The sequence below is a fragment of the Sinocyclocheilus rhinocerous genome, unplaced genomic scaffold (assembly GCF_001515625.1).
Source record: "Sinocyclocheilus rhinocerous isolate Xijiao unplaced genomic scaffold, SAMN03320098_v1.1 scaffold2161, whole genome shotgun sequence".
In the NCBI taxonomy this organism is placed as follows: domain Eukaryota; kingdom Metazoa; phylum Chordata; class Actinopteri; order Cypriniformes; family Cyprinidae; genus Sinocyclocheilus; species Sinocyclocheilus rhinocerous.
The window spans coordinates 134171-150635 of record NW_015648277.1 but is presented as its reverse complement, the minus strand read 5'-3'; the positions used below and the strand labels follow the sequence as shown (position 1 = coordinate 150635).

The 16465-nt window shown below is 38.2% G+C and overlaps 1 protein-coding gene across 1 annotated transcript in view; it reads left to right on the top strand.

The window, feature by feature from the left end:
• Positions 1-16465, top strand: part of cacna1ba (calcium channel, voltage-dependent, N type, alpha 1B subunit, a) — a 74035-nt gene that overhangs the window by 40262 nt on the left and 17308 nt on the right. The window contains exons 22-35 of the mRNA XM_016514280.1: positions 2053-2213; positions 2706-2843; positions 4004-4205; positions 5303-5467; positions 5920-6030; positions 6408-6491; positions 6974-6979; positions 8750-8866; positions 8960-9025; positions 9199-9290; positions 10066-10216; positions 11868-11995; positions 13179-13275; positions 16059-16164. Of these exons, the coding sequence (XP_016369766.1) occupies positions 2053-2213; positions 2706-2843; positions 4004-4205; positions 5303-5467; positions 5920-6030; positions 6408-6491; positions 6974-6979; positions 8750-8866; positions 8960-9025; positions 9199-9290; positions 10066-10216; positions 11868-11995; positions 13179-13275; positions 16059-16164 (1624 nt within the window). The remainder of the gene's footprint in view (positions 1-2052; positions 2214-2705; positions 2844-4003; positions 4206-5302; positions 5468-5919; positions 6031-6407; positions 6492-6973; positions 6980-8749; positions 8867-8959; positions 9026-9198; positions 9291-10065; positions 10217-11867; positions 11996-13178; positions 13276-16058; positions 16165-16465) is intronic.

Sequence of the window (16465 nt, the reverse complement as noted above, 5' to 3'; positions counted from 1 at the left end):
CATGCAACACCCGCTGAGTGGCATTAAACAGCTTGAAAGATCAAAGACAATTTTTAACATAACTCTGACTGGATTCGTCTGAAAGAAGAAAGTCATATACATCTAGGATGCATCGGGGGTGAGTAAAACGCAGCCTCATTTTTATTTTTGGGTGATTAATGATCTTAAGGCAGTTGGGACCACAGTCACCAAGCAAAACATTGGTAACACACTACGCCACAATGGACTGAAATCCTGCAGTGCCCGCAAGGTCCCCCTGCTCAAGAAGGCCCGTTTAAAGTTTGCCAAAGAACATCTAAATGATAAATGATTCAGAGAAGGCTTGGGAGAAAGTGCTGTGGTCAGATGAGACCAAAATTGAGCTCTTTGGCATTAACTCAACTCACCATGTTTGGAGGGAGAGAAATGCTGACTATGACCCCAAGAACACCATCCCTACAGTCAAGCACGGAGGTGGAAACATTATGCTTTGGGGCTGTTTTTCTGCTAAGGGTACAGGACGACTTCACCGCATTGAGGGGCAAATGGACGGGGCCATGTACTGTAAAATCTTGGACGAGAACCTCCTTCCCTCAGCCAGAACACTGAAGATGGGTCATGGATGGACCTCTGTGCTTGCCAACAAGGGTTTCTGCACCAAGTACTAAGTCATGTTTTGCTTGGGGATCAAATACTTATTTCACTCACTGAAATGCAAATCCATTTCTAACCTTTATATAATGTGTTTTTTCTGGATTTTTTTGGTTGGTATTCTGTCTCTATTTGTTAAAATAAACCTACCATAAAAATTACAGACCCTTCATTTCTTTGTAAGTGGGCAAACGTACAAAATCAGCAGGGGATCAAATAAATATTTTTCCCACTGTATATATATGTTTATATATACAAAATACCTTTATACATTTTTGAAAGATGTCTTCACTGTTACATGATCCAGAAATCACTCTAAAACAGTTGTGAGTCAGGGTAGGTTCAAAAACATTTTTTGTTATGCTAGTTGAAAGTCTCTTCACATCCCAAAAGCAATCACTAGGTTGAGTGGTCTAAATGTATTTATATGTATTTACATTGTCTGTGGAAGGTGTAGGACCATAAAATGTCCTATCATAACCCTCGGTCTGAAGGCTACTAAAGGCTGTCCTACTTTCCTGTGAACATATGTATTTGCATACCTCTGCGCACCCAGTTTGCGCAGACATGATATGTTAATCAGTGCGTTCCATTGCACTATTGCAGACCGAGCAAGAATGGAAGCCATTATTATTGTAATACAGTATTATGTGCTTTGTACTGTAATGTTTTCTCACCGATGAATGAGACATGAGATAATCTGACAGCGTTGCATTCAACCCTCCACCAACCTTCTTTCATTGTGTCGCTGGTTAGCCTCTGGTCTGCACGTTCATGTGTTTTGGAGGAGGCGTGGCTACGGAGAGTGATTTGCAGAGATGGTGGGATCTTATGCTTTTAAAGCTAGCCTGATATTGCTAGCCTCTCCGAAATCGCCTACCCTACCTTTAATATTTTGTGGAAACCATGAGAATTGTTTTTAGGAGTCTTTGGTAAATAAAAAGTTTGTAAGAACTATTTTATTTGAAATAGAAATCTTGTAAATATATGTCTTAATATGTCTTTTGCAAATACCAATCAGCCAGGTTTATTGTCATTTTTTAACACATTTTATCCTCAGAAATCACAAAACTTTTCCATTCAGTAGAGACATCAGTTGTTAAAATCAACATTATTCCCCTTGAAAGTTCATAGGCATCATAACAAAAAATAAATGTTGTGGTATCACCAATCCCTGTCACCTGTAATCATGGATGCCTGCTGCTTTCCTCACAGTGAGAGCTACAGCTTCACAAACACCTGTGAGCCTTGCAGGTGTGGATAATTGGAAATGAAGTATTCTCAGTTGTGACAGATTGTGCAGTCTCTTATCTGTTGATTCTCAAGATATGTCAACGGTCTGTAAAATGCATTCAGCTTTATGACTGTAGTTGATTGTTAATAAACCAGGGTGTATTTGTATGTGTGTCTGCTCTCTCTTAGGCCGTGTTTGACTGTGTGGTGAACTCCCTGAAGAACGTGTTGAATATCCTCATTGTCTACATCCTGTTCATGTTCATCTTCGCTGTCATTGCTGTGCAGCTCTTCAAGGGCAAGTTTTTCTTCTGCACAGACGAGTCCAAAGGCCTGGAGAAAGACTGCAGGTAGTGTGGGATTAATACAGGAGCAGAGAGTAGGGGCTGATTATCTCACACCTGCAGCTCCCCCTGCAGGCATACAGCAGTAATGTCGAAATCCATGCAAAAGTGCCTGTAGAAATTATGAGATAATGAGATAACGTGTTGAGTCCCAGAACTATGGAACGCTTGGAGTTCCACGTTTTTAAAACTATCAGGGAATTTTAAAAACAAGCCATATAAAAAAAGAAAAATGTTGGGAAAATAATTACAATTTCTTGAATTATTGTACATTTTTCTAATTATGTTCAGCTCTAAAATACTTTCCCTTCTGCTCTTTGTCAATAATTTCTATAAAATTATTCCTTAAAGTCTTAAAATAATAATAATGATTTTAAACTTTGAAGTGTACTGATAGTACCAGGTTCAAACCACTGTAAGCAGTGTTCTGAAAACTGACGTCTTGAATGGGTTTATCTTTTTATTTGCTCTTTCTGTCATTGTCTTTGTGCTCATTAGAGGGCTGTTCTTGGATTACGATAAGGATGAAGTGGCAGCCCAGCCCAGGGAATGGAGGAAATATGAGTTCCACTACGACAATGTGCTGTGGGCGTTTCTCACTCTCTTCAGCGTTTCGACTGGAGAGGGCTGGCCAACGTAAGTCAGCAGACATGTGAGATGGTCCCTAATGGGGTATATGCCAAACGTCACCTGACCAATCCAGAAAATAGATCTCATCGCATCCGCTTATTGGAGAAAGTGTTAATAGCAGTCTCGACTGATAGTGGTTTCTATGAACTTTTAAGGTAATCAGTTAACCTAGCTAATTGTTTTTACTGTTGCCGTTTTATTCAATTTTAATATCCAACTGAGAGTGAGAAGAAGAAAAATAAAAAACCTTTCAGATCTCAATCTGCATATGTGAAGGTCATCAGTTATGATCATCTTTGGTATCTCCTTTGAAGGTATCTTGAGTATCTTGTAATCAGCTCTATATTTAATGAATACAAAAGACCTGAACCAGAAGCAACGTGACCTGTTTTACAGAATACAGAAGTTTGTTGCGCATAAGCCCATTACACTCACAGATGTTTTAAGCATTATATACAGTACAACCATTTGCTATTCAGTATGTTTTTGTAGGGATTAGAAACCCATAAAAGCTTCTGTCCCCTTCAAACACTTTGTGTCATCTGACCCCTCAGTGGCCTTTTATTCTCTCACTTTAAAGGCCGTAATCAGTTTGAAGTGGTTCTCTTTGAGGCTCTGTGATACTGGCAGCACATCTCTTGGGAGGCAGACTAGGCAAACGTTCATGGATCAGCATCAGCTCAAACTTACAGCCAAACTCATAAATGTGCTGGAAAAGCCATTGTAATTGTCTGTGATTTATTTGTTTTTTTATTCTTTTATTTTATTTATTTAGTTGTTCACAAGCTTGTTGGGGTCAGTTTTCTGCACCTGCTGTGTAATTCTGTTTCCTCTCAGTGTTTAATCATTTAATAAAACTATTTAAGTGTATTTAGTAATTCAGAAAAGCATGATGCAGTCTATAAAGATGCTCCAGGTTAAGACCAGTTGTCAGAGGAGGAGGAGGAGCTCACTTGCTTAAATTAAAATTCTTTATTTTTATTACTTTGGCCACACTGCTGATAAAAAATCACTAACCTGTTAAAGCTATCCAGTTGAACTGTGATAATACTGTGTGACTTAGATCTTGCAATATGGGTAAAATAAATTAATCTTTTCTCTCCCACGATGCGCTTTATTATCTTAAACTGTATAGGGTGTAATGGTGTAATGTTGACTGTGTACAGGGTTTTGAAGCACTCTGTAGATGCCACTTTTGAGGACCAGGGTCCCAGTCCTGGCTACCGCATGGAGATGTCCATCTTCTACGTGGTCTACTTTGTGGTCTTCCCCTTTTTCTTCGTCAACATTTTCGTGGCCTTGATAATCATCACATTCCAGGAACAGGGTGATAAGGCCTTGTCAGAGTGCAGTCTGGAGAAGAATGAGGTATAACAGAATAATGTATTTACTGTATATATCACATAATATGGTTATAGTTCACCTGCAATAGGCAGGTGTGGTAAAAAGTATTTGTGTTTGGTATTTAACATCATAAAAAATATGTATTTGGTATTTTACATCATAAAAAAGAGATGGGCAATTTGACAATTTTGTGTTAAAATTTTCATATCACATGCAGTTATATAATAATATAATAATTATATATAATAGTTACTATTTTTATATTACATACAGTATATTATTACAATTATTTTTTATAAAAAAAAAAAAGCAAAATACAGTTTGTTTAAAAGTAAAAAAAAAACACTTCTGTAAATTTCTTAGTTCAGTCAGACAAGTGTAGTAAAAAAGTATTTAGACCTTGCAAGAATCTAAACAAAATCTCAACAAAAAGAATCCCACTTTTAGGCTGACATTAAGAGATACAGCGACAGACATTAATCTTTCTCTTACAAACACTTGAGGTGTTTTTATTGTTTAGTGATATGATACGGTACCTACAATGAAGCCAGCCATGTAACAGCTGCAGATGTCCAGGTAGGGAATTGTGACAGGATTAATGCATGTGCCTGCGGCGGACCACACACACCTAAATACACACACAGAAACAGGTATAGATTCGTACACTGACACACAGTGACTAAAGACATACATAGAGACAGCCAGCCCCATGGAAGAGCAGTCAGCAAGATGTTCCTGTCCCATTTCCTCTGAGGCCCCATTAGACGGACCCAGTCGTCTGCAGAGCCTGTGCTGTTTCACTCTCTCCCTCTCCATATGCCAGCCTAACATGACTCACAAACTGTGGTAAAAACCCAGACCTCAGGAGAACTCATTTATCATCAACATTCACGGCAACACAGCCAAAAAAATATCAGCGTCATTAGAGGTCTATTTTCTTGTTCCTCCACAGGTTAGACGGTGTCTTCCACAGTTGTCACTGCTATTTGTATGATTCGTTTTGATTATGAGAGAGAGAATGTGACTTCAGAAAGCCTTTTTCTGAAAGATAAAGATGGACAACAGTAGTTGTGTGTGTCTGTTATGTGAATTTATTCTTCTTTTGCTGTTTTTCCTCTCAGAGAGCCTGCATCGACTTTGCTATCAATTCCAAACCTCTGACCCGCTATATGCCACAGGACCAGCAGTCCTTTCAGTACCGCTTGTGGAAGTTTGTGGTCTCTCCACCGTTTGAGTACTCCATCATGATCATGATTGCTCTCAACACTGTGGTGCTCATGATGAAGGTCAGTCAGCCAGTTTTCTTTTAGAAGCAGTAGAGTCCTTGGAGAGTTACTTGACAGCTATCAAAGTTTCATTCATTTTGCATGTGCTTTTTATACTCAAGGACACATAAATTGATCAAAAGTGACAGTAAAAGATTTCAGTTTGAAATAAATGCTATTTATTTAACTTTCCATTCATCAAAGAATTCTTTGATGATCTAAAATATTAAGCAACATTCAACATTGATAATAATAAGAAATATTTATTGAGTACTAAATCAGCATATTAGATTTCTGAAGAATTATGTGACACTGAATGGTGTAATGGTTGATCAAAATTCAACTTTGCCAGTATAGGAATAATTTACAGTTTTAAATATACTTCTGCTGGTTTTATTGCTGTTTGTAAAATGACATCATTTGTTGTAACAAAATAAAAAAATATATATACCCTTGTCTTCTTATACCTGCAGTTCCATGGGGCACCTGGCTTTTATGAAGCCATGCTCAAGTATCTCAACATTGTTTTCACTGCTCTCTTTTCAATGGAGTGTATTCTCAAGATTATTGCTTTCGGCCCCTTGGTGAGTATCATCACTTGGCCCAAAAAGAGCTGCACTTAAAAGCCATCTTCAAGGGATAGTTCACCCAAAAATGAAGCTTCTGTCAAATTACATCTTTTGTAGAACAGAATCGCTGGAAAAGTTCTATAGCTGTGGTCCACTTCCACATTCATTGTGTGGAAAAGAGCAGCTTAGACATTCTGCCAAACATCTCTTTTTGTGTTCCACAGAAGTTCACAGATTTGGAACAACATGAAGGCGAGTAAATGATGACAGAATATTCATTTTTGAGTGAACTAATCCTTTAACACACAGTAACAAGTTCCTGTGTTAGAGTGTGAAATCGTAAGCCTCTCCAACCTGTCCCCAAATGATCTCTCTAATTCTCTTCTTCTCAGAATTACCTGAAAGACGCCTGGAATGTGTTTGACTTTGTGACTGTGCTGGGCAGCATCACTGACATCTTAGTCACTGAGATTAACGTAAGTGAGCGGCACTGAGCTCTGTGTTTGAGCTCTATTAGAGGAGAGTCTCAGAGCTAGACCGAGTGTAATACCAGACAGCAGAGATAGGCTGAGAAGAAAAGTCCAGACATGAATGATGATGAGCTACAGCTACCCATCACAGCTTTGTGTCTGGCTCAGGAACAGAAGGGAGAGAGCTCTGTGTTGTTTTTCCAGATAAAATGACAGTTATTGAGTAACCAAATTCATTTGGTAATGCTCACTTTAATCAAATCACTAGTTTGTGGCTCTGATTTGTGCTTTATGATATTCACAAGTCTTATGTTGTATTATACTGTATGTCTTGACATCCATGTCATTGTCAAAACTACTGATGGTAATTGTGTTTGTTCTGTAACTATATTTGTGCATGATGGCTGTTCTTGTTCTCCTGTGTTCCTTAAATGTCTTCACTCAAATCTTGGCTTGCTCCTGCCACGATTTAACATCTTCATGTATAGACTACGGTGAGTTGCTCTCTTGTCTTTGAACTTATGTCTATTCCACCATGCTGGGAATGAAAGAACTTCCTATTGCAGAAAAATGTGGCACATCATATGGCAAGGTTCTTCTTTACTGAAGATAATGCAGCATCATTTCACAATCACGCCATGTTTTTCAGTTGGCTATGTAGTAAATAGGTCTGGTTTGAAGTCATTATGCTTTACTAATGCTTATCATGGATCGACATCCTTGTTGGTCCAACCAATCAACCAGTCATATTGTCTGCATTGTCAGCATTGTTGTTCCAGGACCAACAAAAGATACTGATCCAAGAGTACATCCTACTTGACCATTTTTTTCCACAAATAATTTTTCACACTGAATCCAATGTAGAAATTTCTGGAAAAGTCTAGGGCAGGGGTAGGCAAGTTCGGTCCTGCAGAGTTCAGCTCCAACCCTGAAAAAAAACTCACCTGAAAAAAAACTCACCTTTTGATTAGGAATATTTATTTGATCTGCAGGACTGCGGCTCTCTAGGACCGAACTTGCCTACCCCTGGTCTAGGTTGTCTTAATGCAGGGATTCCCAGACTTTGTGTCAGCCAAATCTCTTTGACCTAAAATATTTACTTTAAGTACTTCAGATGTTGTTAATATTTCAATAAATGAACAACACATTCGTATGTTCACGTTTCTCTGATGTTGGTTAAATGTCACATGACATGCAGGTAAACAATAAAATTTATATACAATAAATTTTTTATTTCGATTGTTTTAAGTTATTAGCTTTTTATCAGCTCACAAACTCTGTGCAGTTCTCTCATGTATATCCAGGAGTTCACAAATCTGCCTTAAGGAATGACATTATTGACTTTTGAACAATAAAAATCTACTTAATCTCATTATAAAAAAGATAATTGCAGTCTAGTATTTCAGGTTCAGTGTGATGGGATTCGAGAAATTGTCTCATAGAGATTAAAGGTATAGTTCACCCAAAAACGAAAATTACTCATCCTCATGTCGTTCCAAACCCGTAAGACCTTCGTTCATCTTCAGGATACAAACTAAGATATTTTTGATGAAATCCGAGAGCTTTCTGACCCTGCATAGACATTAACGAAACTAAAATGTTCCAGACCCAGAAACGTAATAAGGAAATCGGTAAAACAGTCCATGTGACAGCAGTGGCTCAACCGTAATTTTACAAAGCTACGAGAATACTTTTTGTGCGCAAACAATTCTTCTCCTCCAAATCATGTATTCCGCCATTATCGAGAGTACTTTTGCACATAAACAACGCATGCGCGTGATGCTGCTGACGTAGAACAGGTATGTGCTGAGCCTTGTTTAGGTGCAGAGGAAAGCACTCTGCACGATGTGCATGTAGTATTCTCATAGCTTAGTAAAATTACGGTTGAACCACTGATGTCACATAGACTGTTTTACCGAAAGTCCTTACCACGTTTCTGGGCCTAGGAACATTTCAGTTGCATTGCTACCTATGCAGGGTCAGAGAGCTCTTGGATTCCATCAAAAATATCTTAATTTGTGTTCTGAAGATGAACAAAGTTCTTTTGGGTTTGGAATGACATGAGGGTGACTAATTAATGACAGAATTTTCATTTTTGGGTGAACTATCCCTTTAAGGTCTTATACTATAATACTGTTATGCATGTTTTAGGGTCCAAAAATAAAAACTTAATGTTAAGAGATATGAGGGTTGACGTAAAGAGTGCTGAGTGAGTAAATTAGGAGAAATTAACTTTCAAATTGACAAAGCCTGTGTTCCCACAGGACCGTCTGTTGAACTTGAGTTTCCTGAGGCTCTTCAGAGCAGCCAGACTCGTCAAACTGCTCCGGCAGGGATACACCATTCGCATTCTGCTCTGGACATTCGTCCAATCTTTTAAGGTAACTCTATTTAGACTGTTTTGATATTGCTTGATATTAATTGTTGGAGAGTTTTTTTTAAATAAGTCATGATTTCTTCTTGTTTATTTCCAGGCACTGCCTTATGTTTGCCTTCTAATCGCCATGCTGTTTTTCATCTACGCCATCATTGGAATGCAGGTATCTGTAATTTAAGTGCATCACTGATGGTATTTTCCAGTAAAAAAATCATTGCACTACTCCTGTGTAGTTTACTATAGGCAAATTAAAATACAGAAATGGTATTCTGTCTAAAGGTTTAATGTAACTGTTTCAAAATACATGCATTTAAAGTAACTGTATTGTGATTCCAGGTGTTTGGGAACATTGAGTTGAACGATGATACCGCCATCAATCGTCACAACAACTTTCGCACTTTCCTCCAAGCGCTTATGCTGTTATTCAGGTCTGCACATACCTGATATTCTTTAACTACTACAATCAAAGCCACCTGAGAATGCAGGAAATCTTAGAGAAGCTTCTGGGGTTGTATAACAGAATCAGAATCTAAAGTCTAAAAGTCTGACACATTATAATGCAGATTAGATAGGATTTTAGAGTTGGAATGTTTCTGTAATACAGCCCCTGAACACTATATTTAGCCAGATCTTTAAACTTTAATAGCGCACATTTTTCTAATGCAATTAGGATTTTATGGAGAGCTGTATTTATAATTGATCAAGATCTTTCATGGTCAGAAAATATTACTGTATAAAGTATTAAAATGGAATGGAATCATAGGTTCTATCTATCTATCTATCTATCTATCAGTCATCTTGATTATTTGTAGTACTTGGTTTCACTGTGTTTACAATCGCTCTGTTGTGCTCCTTCTCTCTCTGGTCTCCCCTTTTGGTCAGATTGAATTTTAAAGTACCATCTGGAGTATCAGCCATTTTGATAAAAAAAAAAAAACTTTTCATTCTCCTAATGAAATTCATAAATAAATTTCCATCTTTCCCTTATGTTCATTACCTCGAAGCTTCCTTTGAGCTGAGAGCCATGAGCAGACAGCACATCAGTGTGACAACAGTGTTATAAATGAAATCTGGCTCAACTGTGATTTAAATATCAGCACTTTTCCCATCATCTCCAGTCTGTTATATTCTCTGACAGTCATTCCCGCTTTTAATAGCAGATGCTGCATTTATTCACTCAGCTCATCATGGTGTCTCTTGCAGGAGTGCCACTGGTGAAGCCTGGCATGAGATTATGCTGTCCTGTCTGAGTGAGCGCACCTGTGACGCAAACTCAGGCATTCATGGAAAGGAGTGCGGGAGTGACTTTGCCTACTTCTACTTTGTCTCCTTCATTTTCCTCTGTTCTTTCTTGGTTAGTGCTCAGAGTCGAACCAGCTAAAACAGGTTTATCATTACTAGCTGTGTTTCCATCCACCTATTTTTATGCGCATTTTGGACTATCGCATAAAAAAAACGCTGGATGGAAAGGCCAAGATGCGCATAAATTATACAAATGCGCATAAAAAAACTTTTTATCCGATAAGAAAAAATGCGCAAAAACTACGATAGAAACACATTTACCGAATAAATTCCTCCATGCGCATCGAAAAAGTCATGTGACTTTGCGCTATGAGACGGGATAACTTGACTAACCAGCGGACCGATCTTGTTCACAGCATCTTTATGTAGTTATGGTCATTCTGAAATGCCTGAGCAAAGTATGTCGTCAAAGTATTTCTGTATCATTGTCTTACACGACTACAATTACAAACAGCTGGCATCTACCTCCGAAAGCAATGACTGCATTTATTGTGTTTCGTTTGCTCGCTCTGAGGCGCAATTAATTTATCATATATGAAAATTATTATATTCAGTGGCTTCTCCTAGTTTTCCTAGTGATATTTAGTGCCAGTTTACCAGGAAGTGACGATTTTGTTCTCTTTGACCCGTTGGATGGAAACTTTGCTTTATTCGCAAATGTTTTATGCAATATTCCAGTTTTGCGCATAAGTTTAATTCGAATCTTTGGATGGAAACATAGCTACTGTAGCATGCATCACATTCTACTGCCACAAAACTGCTTGTTTATCTTAAATCTAAAAACCTGGCTAAATGTGATGCTGAAATATTCCATTGTGTTTGGAATAGGGCTGGGTAGTGATGTAGATTTCCTGATTCGATTTGATTCTTATTTACAAGCTCTAATTTGATTCCGATTCAGTATGCTTTAATTAAATTTTGATTCATTGGGCATTTTTCAGCTAATCAGTCACATTTATTAAGTGCTGTGAAAGTTTTAAACAGACAACAGCAAGGATGAAACACAAACACAATGCACAATAAAATGCAAAAATGATAAAATTGTCTCTTCTAATGCTGTAAATTATTCAGGGCAGTGTTTCATACCGATTCAAACTGGTAAAGGAGCATCACACTACACTTTTTTACCATAGACTTCCATTCATGTGCATAGGAATGCTGAAGACCCGGAATCACAAAGTCATAAGAAGTTTGAAAAATATTTGTGTGAAAAAACATTTTGTGTGACCACTCCTTAACTTGTTTTTTAAAAACTATTCATTAAAAGAACCAGCTCATAACAGTCACTTGGTTCAATAACAGGGCTATACTGTATGTTTTTGTTTCATTAGAAAGAATCAGTTTATGAGAGTAATTTGATCATGAATCGGACTGCATTGGTCATGTTGCATTATTTTTGCATGCAGCCCACCCAAACAACTCAATAGAAAGACATTTATATGTAGTCTTTTATTAATGTATTAATCACATTTAATACATACTGCAAACTGACATTTACGACTGAGGTAAAATATTTTATTGATTCTAATTATTTCTTTTGCCATGGTGCTGAAGATGAGGCTTTCACTTTTTTTTAAAGACTGTGATTAATCAGAAAATCTATATTTTTACCCAACCCTAATTTGCCCTAATTAATGCCATACTCACAGATATTTTTTCTGCTCCATGACCTTCAGATTCTTTTCTCCCACCACTTTCTCCAGATGTTGAACCTGTTTGTGGCTGTCATTATGGACAACTTTGAATATCTTACACGTGACTCCTCCATCTTGGGCCCTCACCACCTGGATGAGTTTATCCGAGTGTGGGCGGAGTATGACCCAGCCGCATGGTATGTTTCAGCCTGCATACCCCCCCCCCTTGCCAGATGGAGACCTACTCTTGTGATAAATATAGTAACTGAGTTTGGCAACAGTTGAGAGAAGGAGAGTCATTCTGTTAGGACTCAAAGGCCTTCTCAGGTTAGACCACAGAAAAAAGAGAGAGAAATGCAGAATATTCCCTTTGATAATGTGTGATTGATGATCTCCCACACAATGCCCATAAGAATTGTGGTCTGGAAGTGAATGGGATCTTGTACTCCTATCCGCGTCCATTCTTTCCACAACACAAATGTGCTCTCCAAGCTTTCTTCATGAATGTGTCATGTTTTGCTTGTTCTTTCCGCAGCGGACGGATTTCCTATAAGGATATGTACAGTTTGTTGCGAATTATCTCGCCCCCCCTTGGCTTAGGGAAGAACTGCCCTAATAGGGTAGCATACAAGGTTTGCAACCCAAGCAACTTCTTCCACTTGTGTGGCCTCTGTGTGCAAACGCCCAGAGACCCAACCTTGAATGGCTGTGCTCAAATGACTTGCCTACACACAAGCACTTGCCCCACCAGATTTGACTGGCTTTGGTTAATGATGCTGGATGGGAAACAAAGCTTTCAAGGCCACATATCAAGCTAAAACCTCCTTTTATGACACTTATGCACAGTTGTCATTTTCACAATTCAGGGTGTTGGCACTAATGTTACATTATCAACCAATATTTTCACATTTATAAGTCAACCTCATAGCTATTATTTGCATAAACCGTTCAAATGTAATAGAACAGAAACTGGCGTTGAAACCTTTGTTTCCGTGCACTGAAAGAGGAAACTCCCCCTGATGTCTCAGCATGCAGATGCAGACATCTTCCAAACAATGCAGCCATTCTGTCACCATCCACTCCTCGTGCCATCTCACTCACCTCTTCCATCTCTCCTTATCAGGGATCAACTCTCTCACCTCTGACCTCTAACCTTTGGGATCCATCTCTGACCCTGCCAGGCCAGGATGGCATCCCTGTCCATGACACTCTTGGAAATCTAATTAACAAAAGATTTCTGTTTTTTTGTCGTCTGTTGTTTGTCTTTTTTTCATTTCGTCTTGTTCGGTTTACTTCCTGCCCTCCTTGTTTCTCTTCCCGTCTCTCTAACCCCCCATCCTTTTCTTTATTTTGGTTTTTTGCGTTGTCTACACTGTGAAGTGGCCGTATCAAGTACCTCGATATGTATGAGATGCTGCTCCACATGTCCCCACCTTTAGGTTTGGGAAAGAAATGCCCTCCACGAATCGCCTACAAGGTAGCTCAACTTCACATGCCCCCCTCTCCCTGCTCGTACTGTCTTCCCATTGGCTTATTCTTCAGCCAATCTCTGTGCTCTTGCAGTGTTTCCCCTCTTTTTTTATAGTTTTTTTTATTTGTTTAACTTTTTTTTTTTCTCCCCACGCTCTAATCTTTTTGGTGTAGTCCCTCTCCCTTTTTATTCGAGTCTTCCCCTCCACTTCCTTTGTAATCTAGGGATGGTCACAGACTAATGATGAGTATGACTGCAGAACTTTAGTTTATTTAATGTTTAACTACAAACCAGATTCATTGGAAATACATGCCTATTTTGACATTTCTGCAAAATGATGTTACATCTTGCACGTTTTGAGACACTACCAAAGTTAAATGTCCAGTGAGTGACATTAAAATTCAGTTTTATGCGAAACAGTTAAATGTTAATCTAACAATGCTTTAGTACATTACGTGATATACATATCGCAGCAGTTACAAAATAAAATGTCTGGTGAGTGGTGCTAAAATAATAATGCTCTATCACGTTTTAAGGTTATGTACCACCTATGCAAAACCCTAACTCATAGTGATACAACACATTTTCTGAAGCAACCATGCCAACAACCATTTTAGCTTGCTTCTGCAAGTCTTTGAGCTCTTTTTTTTGTGACTCATATTTCACGGGACTCTTACCTGAGTGCTCCATATTGAAAATGCAACACTGTACCAGGTGAGCTAGTGAGCCAGTTTACTAAATCAAAAAGCCATACGGAGCTGGTTATGTTATGTAAATGTCAAAATATATTAGTCTACAAATCATGCATTATGATAAGTGTTTTGGGGTCATGACGGGGTATTGGGTAAGGAAACGTGCAAAAAATAAGTGTTTATTGATCGATAACCTGCCCCATAATCATAATTTGTGTGAAAAAGAATAAAACTGCCACTAGTGTTAAATTTACTTTTACTGCCACTAGTGTTAAATTTAGCTGGAAATGGCTGCGAATTGTTTGTGTGTACAGTAGGTACATTTTTTGGAGTTTTGCAAAAATGTAGGTAGAAGCATGTATTTCCATTGGGCCTATGTTGTTTAATTATGATGATAATAAGTGAGACTTAAATCTCATTTTTATCTGTGGTCATACTTCATGTGTATAACATTTTCCCCATAAGTTGCATTGTGTAAGGGTTTGTGCACAACATTGTAAAAATTATTTTCTGTACCACTGTAAATGCAAAATAGTTTCTGTAAACTAAATTTACTTAAAACATGTGCCCAATTGCTCTTTTTGCGGGTTTCTATGTCTTTGGGATTTACTTGAAGGCCCCAAATCTAGCTCAAAAACCTCTTTTAGAGCCTTTGTTATATTAGAATAGAAAAGGTCCCCTCTCTCACCCTTGTTTCATGGAGCAGTGTGTGTGTAACCTAAGTTGCTTTCAGTCATGAGAACTTTGCACTTGAACTCTCTCTTCCTGTCTTGGCGGTCTTTCACTTATTCTCCTCGTCTTGCTTGTGCTGTCTTTCTCTCATCCACTTGACCATTTCCTCTCTCTTTTCTTTGTCCTGTATTCTTCTCTCTCTCTCTATGTCTGCAGTACGTTAGAATGTATGTCTGTGTGTGAGAATGTCCACCTATTTTTTTTTTTCATTATGATCTGTTTTTCTTGCACTGCTAACTGCTAGTTAAATGTATGCTCTCTTTGCTCAGGGGAGCTCAACTCTTCACAATTAATCACACTAAACCATACTCCCATGATACAACTGAGTTGTCATGTTTAAAGGTGCACTCGGTTATTTTCCACTTAAAAACCATACAGAAATTAATAGAGAAATATGTTTAAAATCATGTGCAGTCACTCACATGATTTTAAACATACACACACACAATAAAAACGTTTATTTTGCATAGAGCAGGTCGCCCATTTTGAGATCACATGACTAGCCAAATACAAATTATTTTATTTCTGTAACACCCATATTTTTGGAGACCTTTTCTCACAGCACAGAATAAATTAATCATGACTGACTGCTAGTATAGTATTTCTGTGAATGCATTATAAAAAAATGTTTTTTGTGAGGCAACATCCACACCACTAGGTGTCAGTATACAGTAAGTACAGAACAGCTGCATTTTCTGGTGCAATATAAGTAAAAAAATGAGTGCACCTTTAAAGGTGAAGTGTGTAATTTTTGAGACTCAATTACACAATTGATATTTTAGACATGATTTTTACTATTTTTCAAAGGTGTCATCCGAATGATTCAGTTGAAAGTTGCCAGTGTGTTTAACATTGTTTCAGCTCTAAAAAAGCCACATCTGGTCACCAATTGAAACTTTTAAATCTAAAAGCAGCTATTTGCTGCAATTTTATTGATTAGTAACACTCAGAGTCGAGCTCCCATGTTCTCTGAAGCCTCTCATGGTTATGTGAACATGCTTTTCTGCACTCTCAAGTCGGTGTCGGTTTATCACCAGTGCACTTTGGTTGTGGATTGTAGCCTATAGCAGTGAATGTGAATGTTCGATTCTGTACGTTCCTATTCTCTATGTGAACAAAATTGTTTGTGTGCTTGAAACGCTAAGATTAGAACAGGATGCTACCTTTTTGAATTACCAAACTGATCCAATATATGTATTGCTCGATTTCTAGAATGCATGAATCGATAGAAGGATATGAAATAATCATGTCAAATCTCAGATGCACACAAACTGTTTTGTTTGAGTTTTTGGGTTGTTCTGGATGATGCTGATTTTGAGAAGTGTTTTTACCCCACTAATAAACCTCATGCACCCCCCCCCCCAGCGGCTGGTGAAAATGAACATGCTCATTGCAGATGACAACAGTGTGCACTTCACCTCCACCCTGATGGCTCTGATCCGCACAGCCCTGGAGATCAAACTGGCTTCAGGTCGGTCTGGTGCCCTTTTCATTGTCTAAATGATTGTGTAATTATTGTATAGATTAGCATTTAGATAATTGTTCCACCTTCCCTCTCTTTTTAAAATCCATCTTTCTCTTTTCCAAATAACTCCAAATGTGATTAGTGCCTAATGGAGAGACTTACTCACTTATTCAGTGTGATCTGTTCTGCTGCTGCTGCTAGTGCCATTTCCACTCTTCAGAGCAGTGTGTGTGGGATGGTGTGTGTAGCATCTGTTGTATCACTCTGAGTGTTTGGCACTGGATGGGTTTTTCTAGCTTCATTTTTG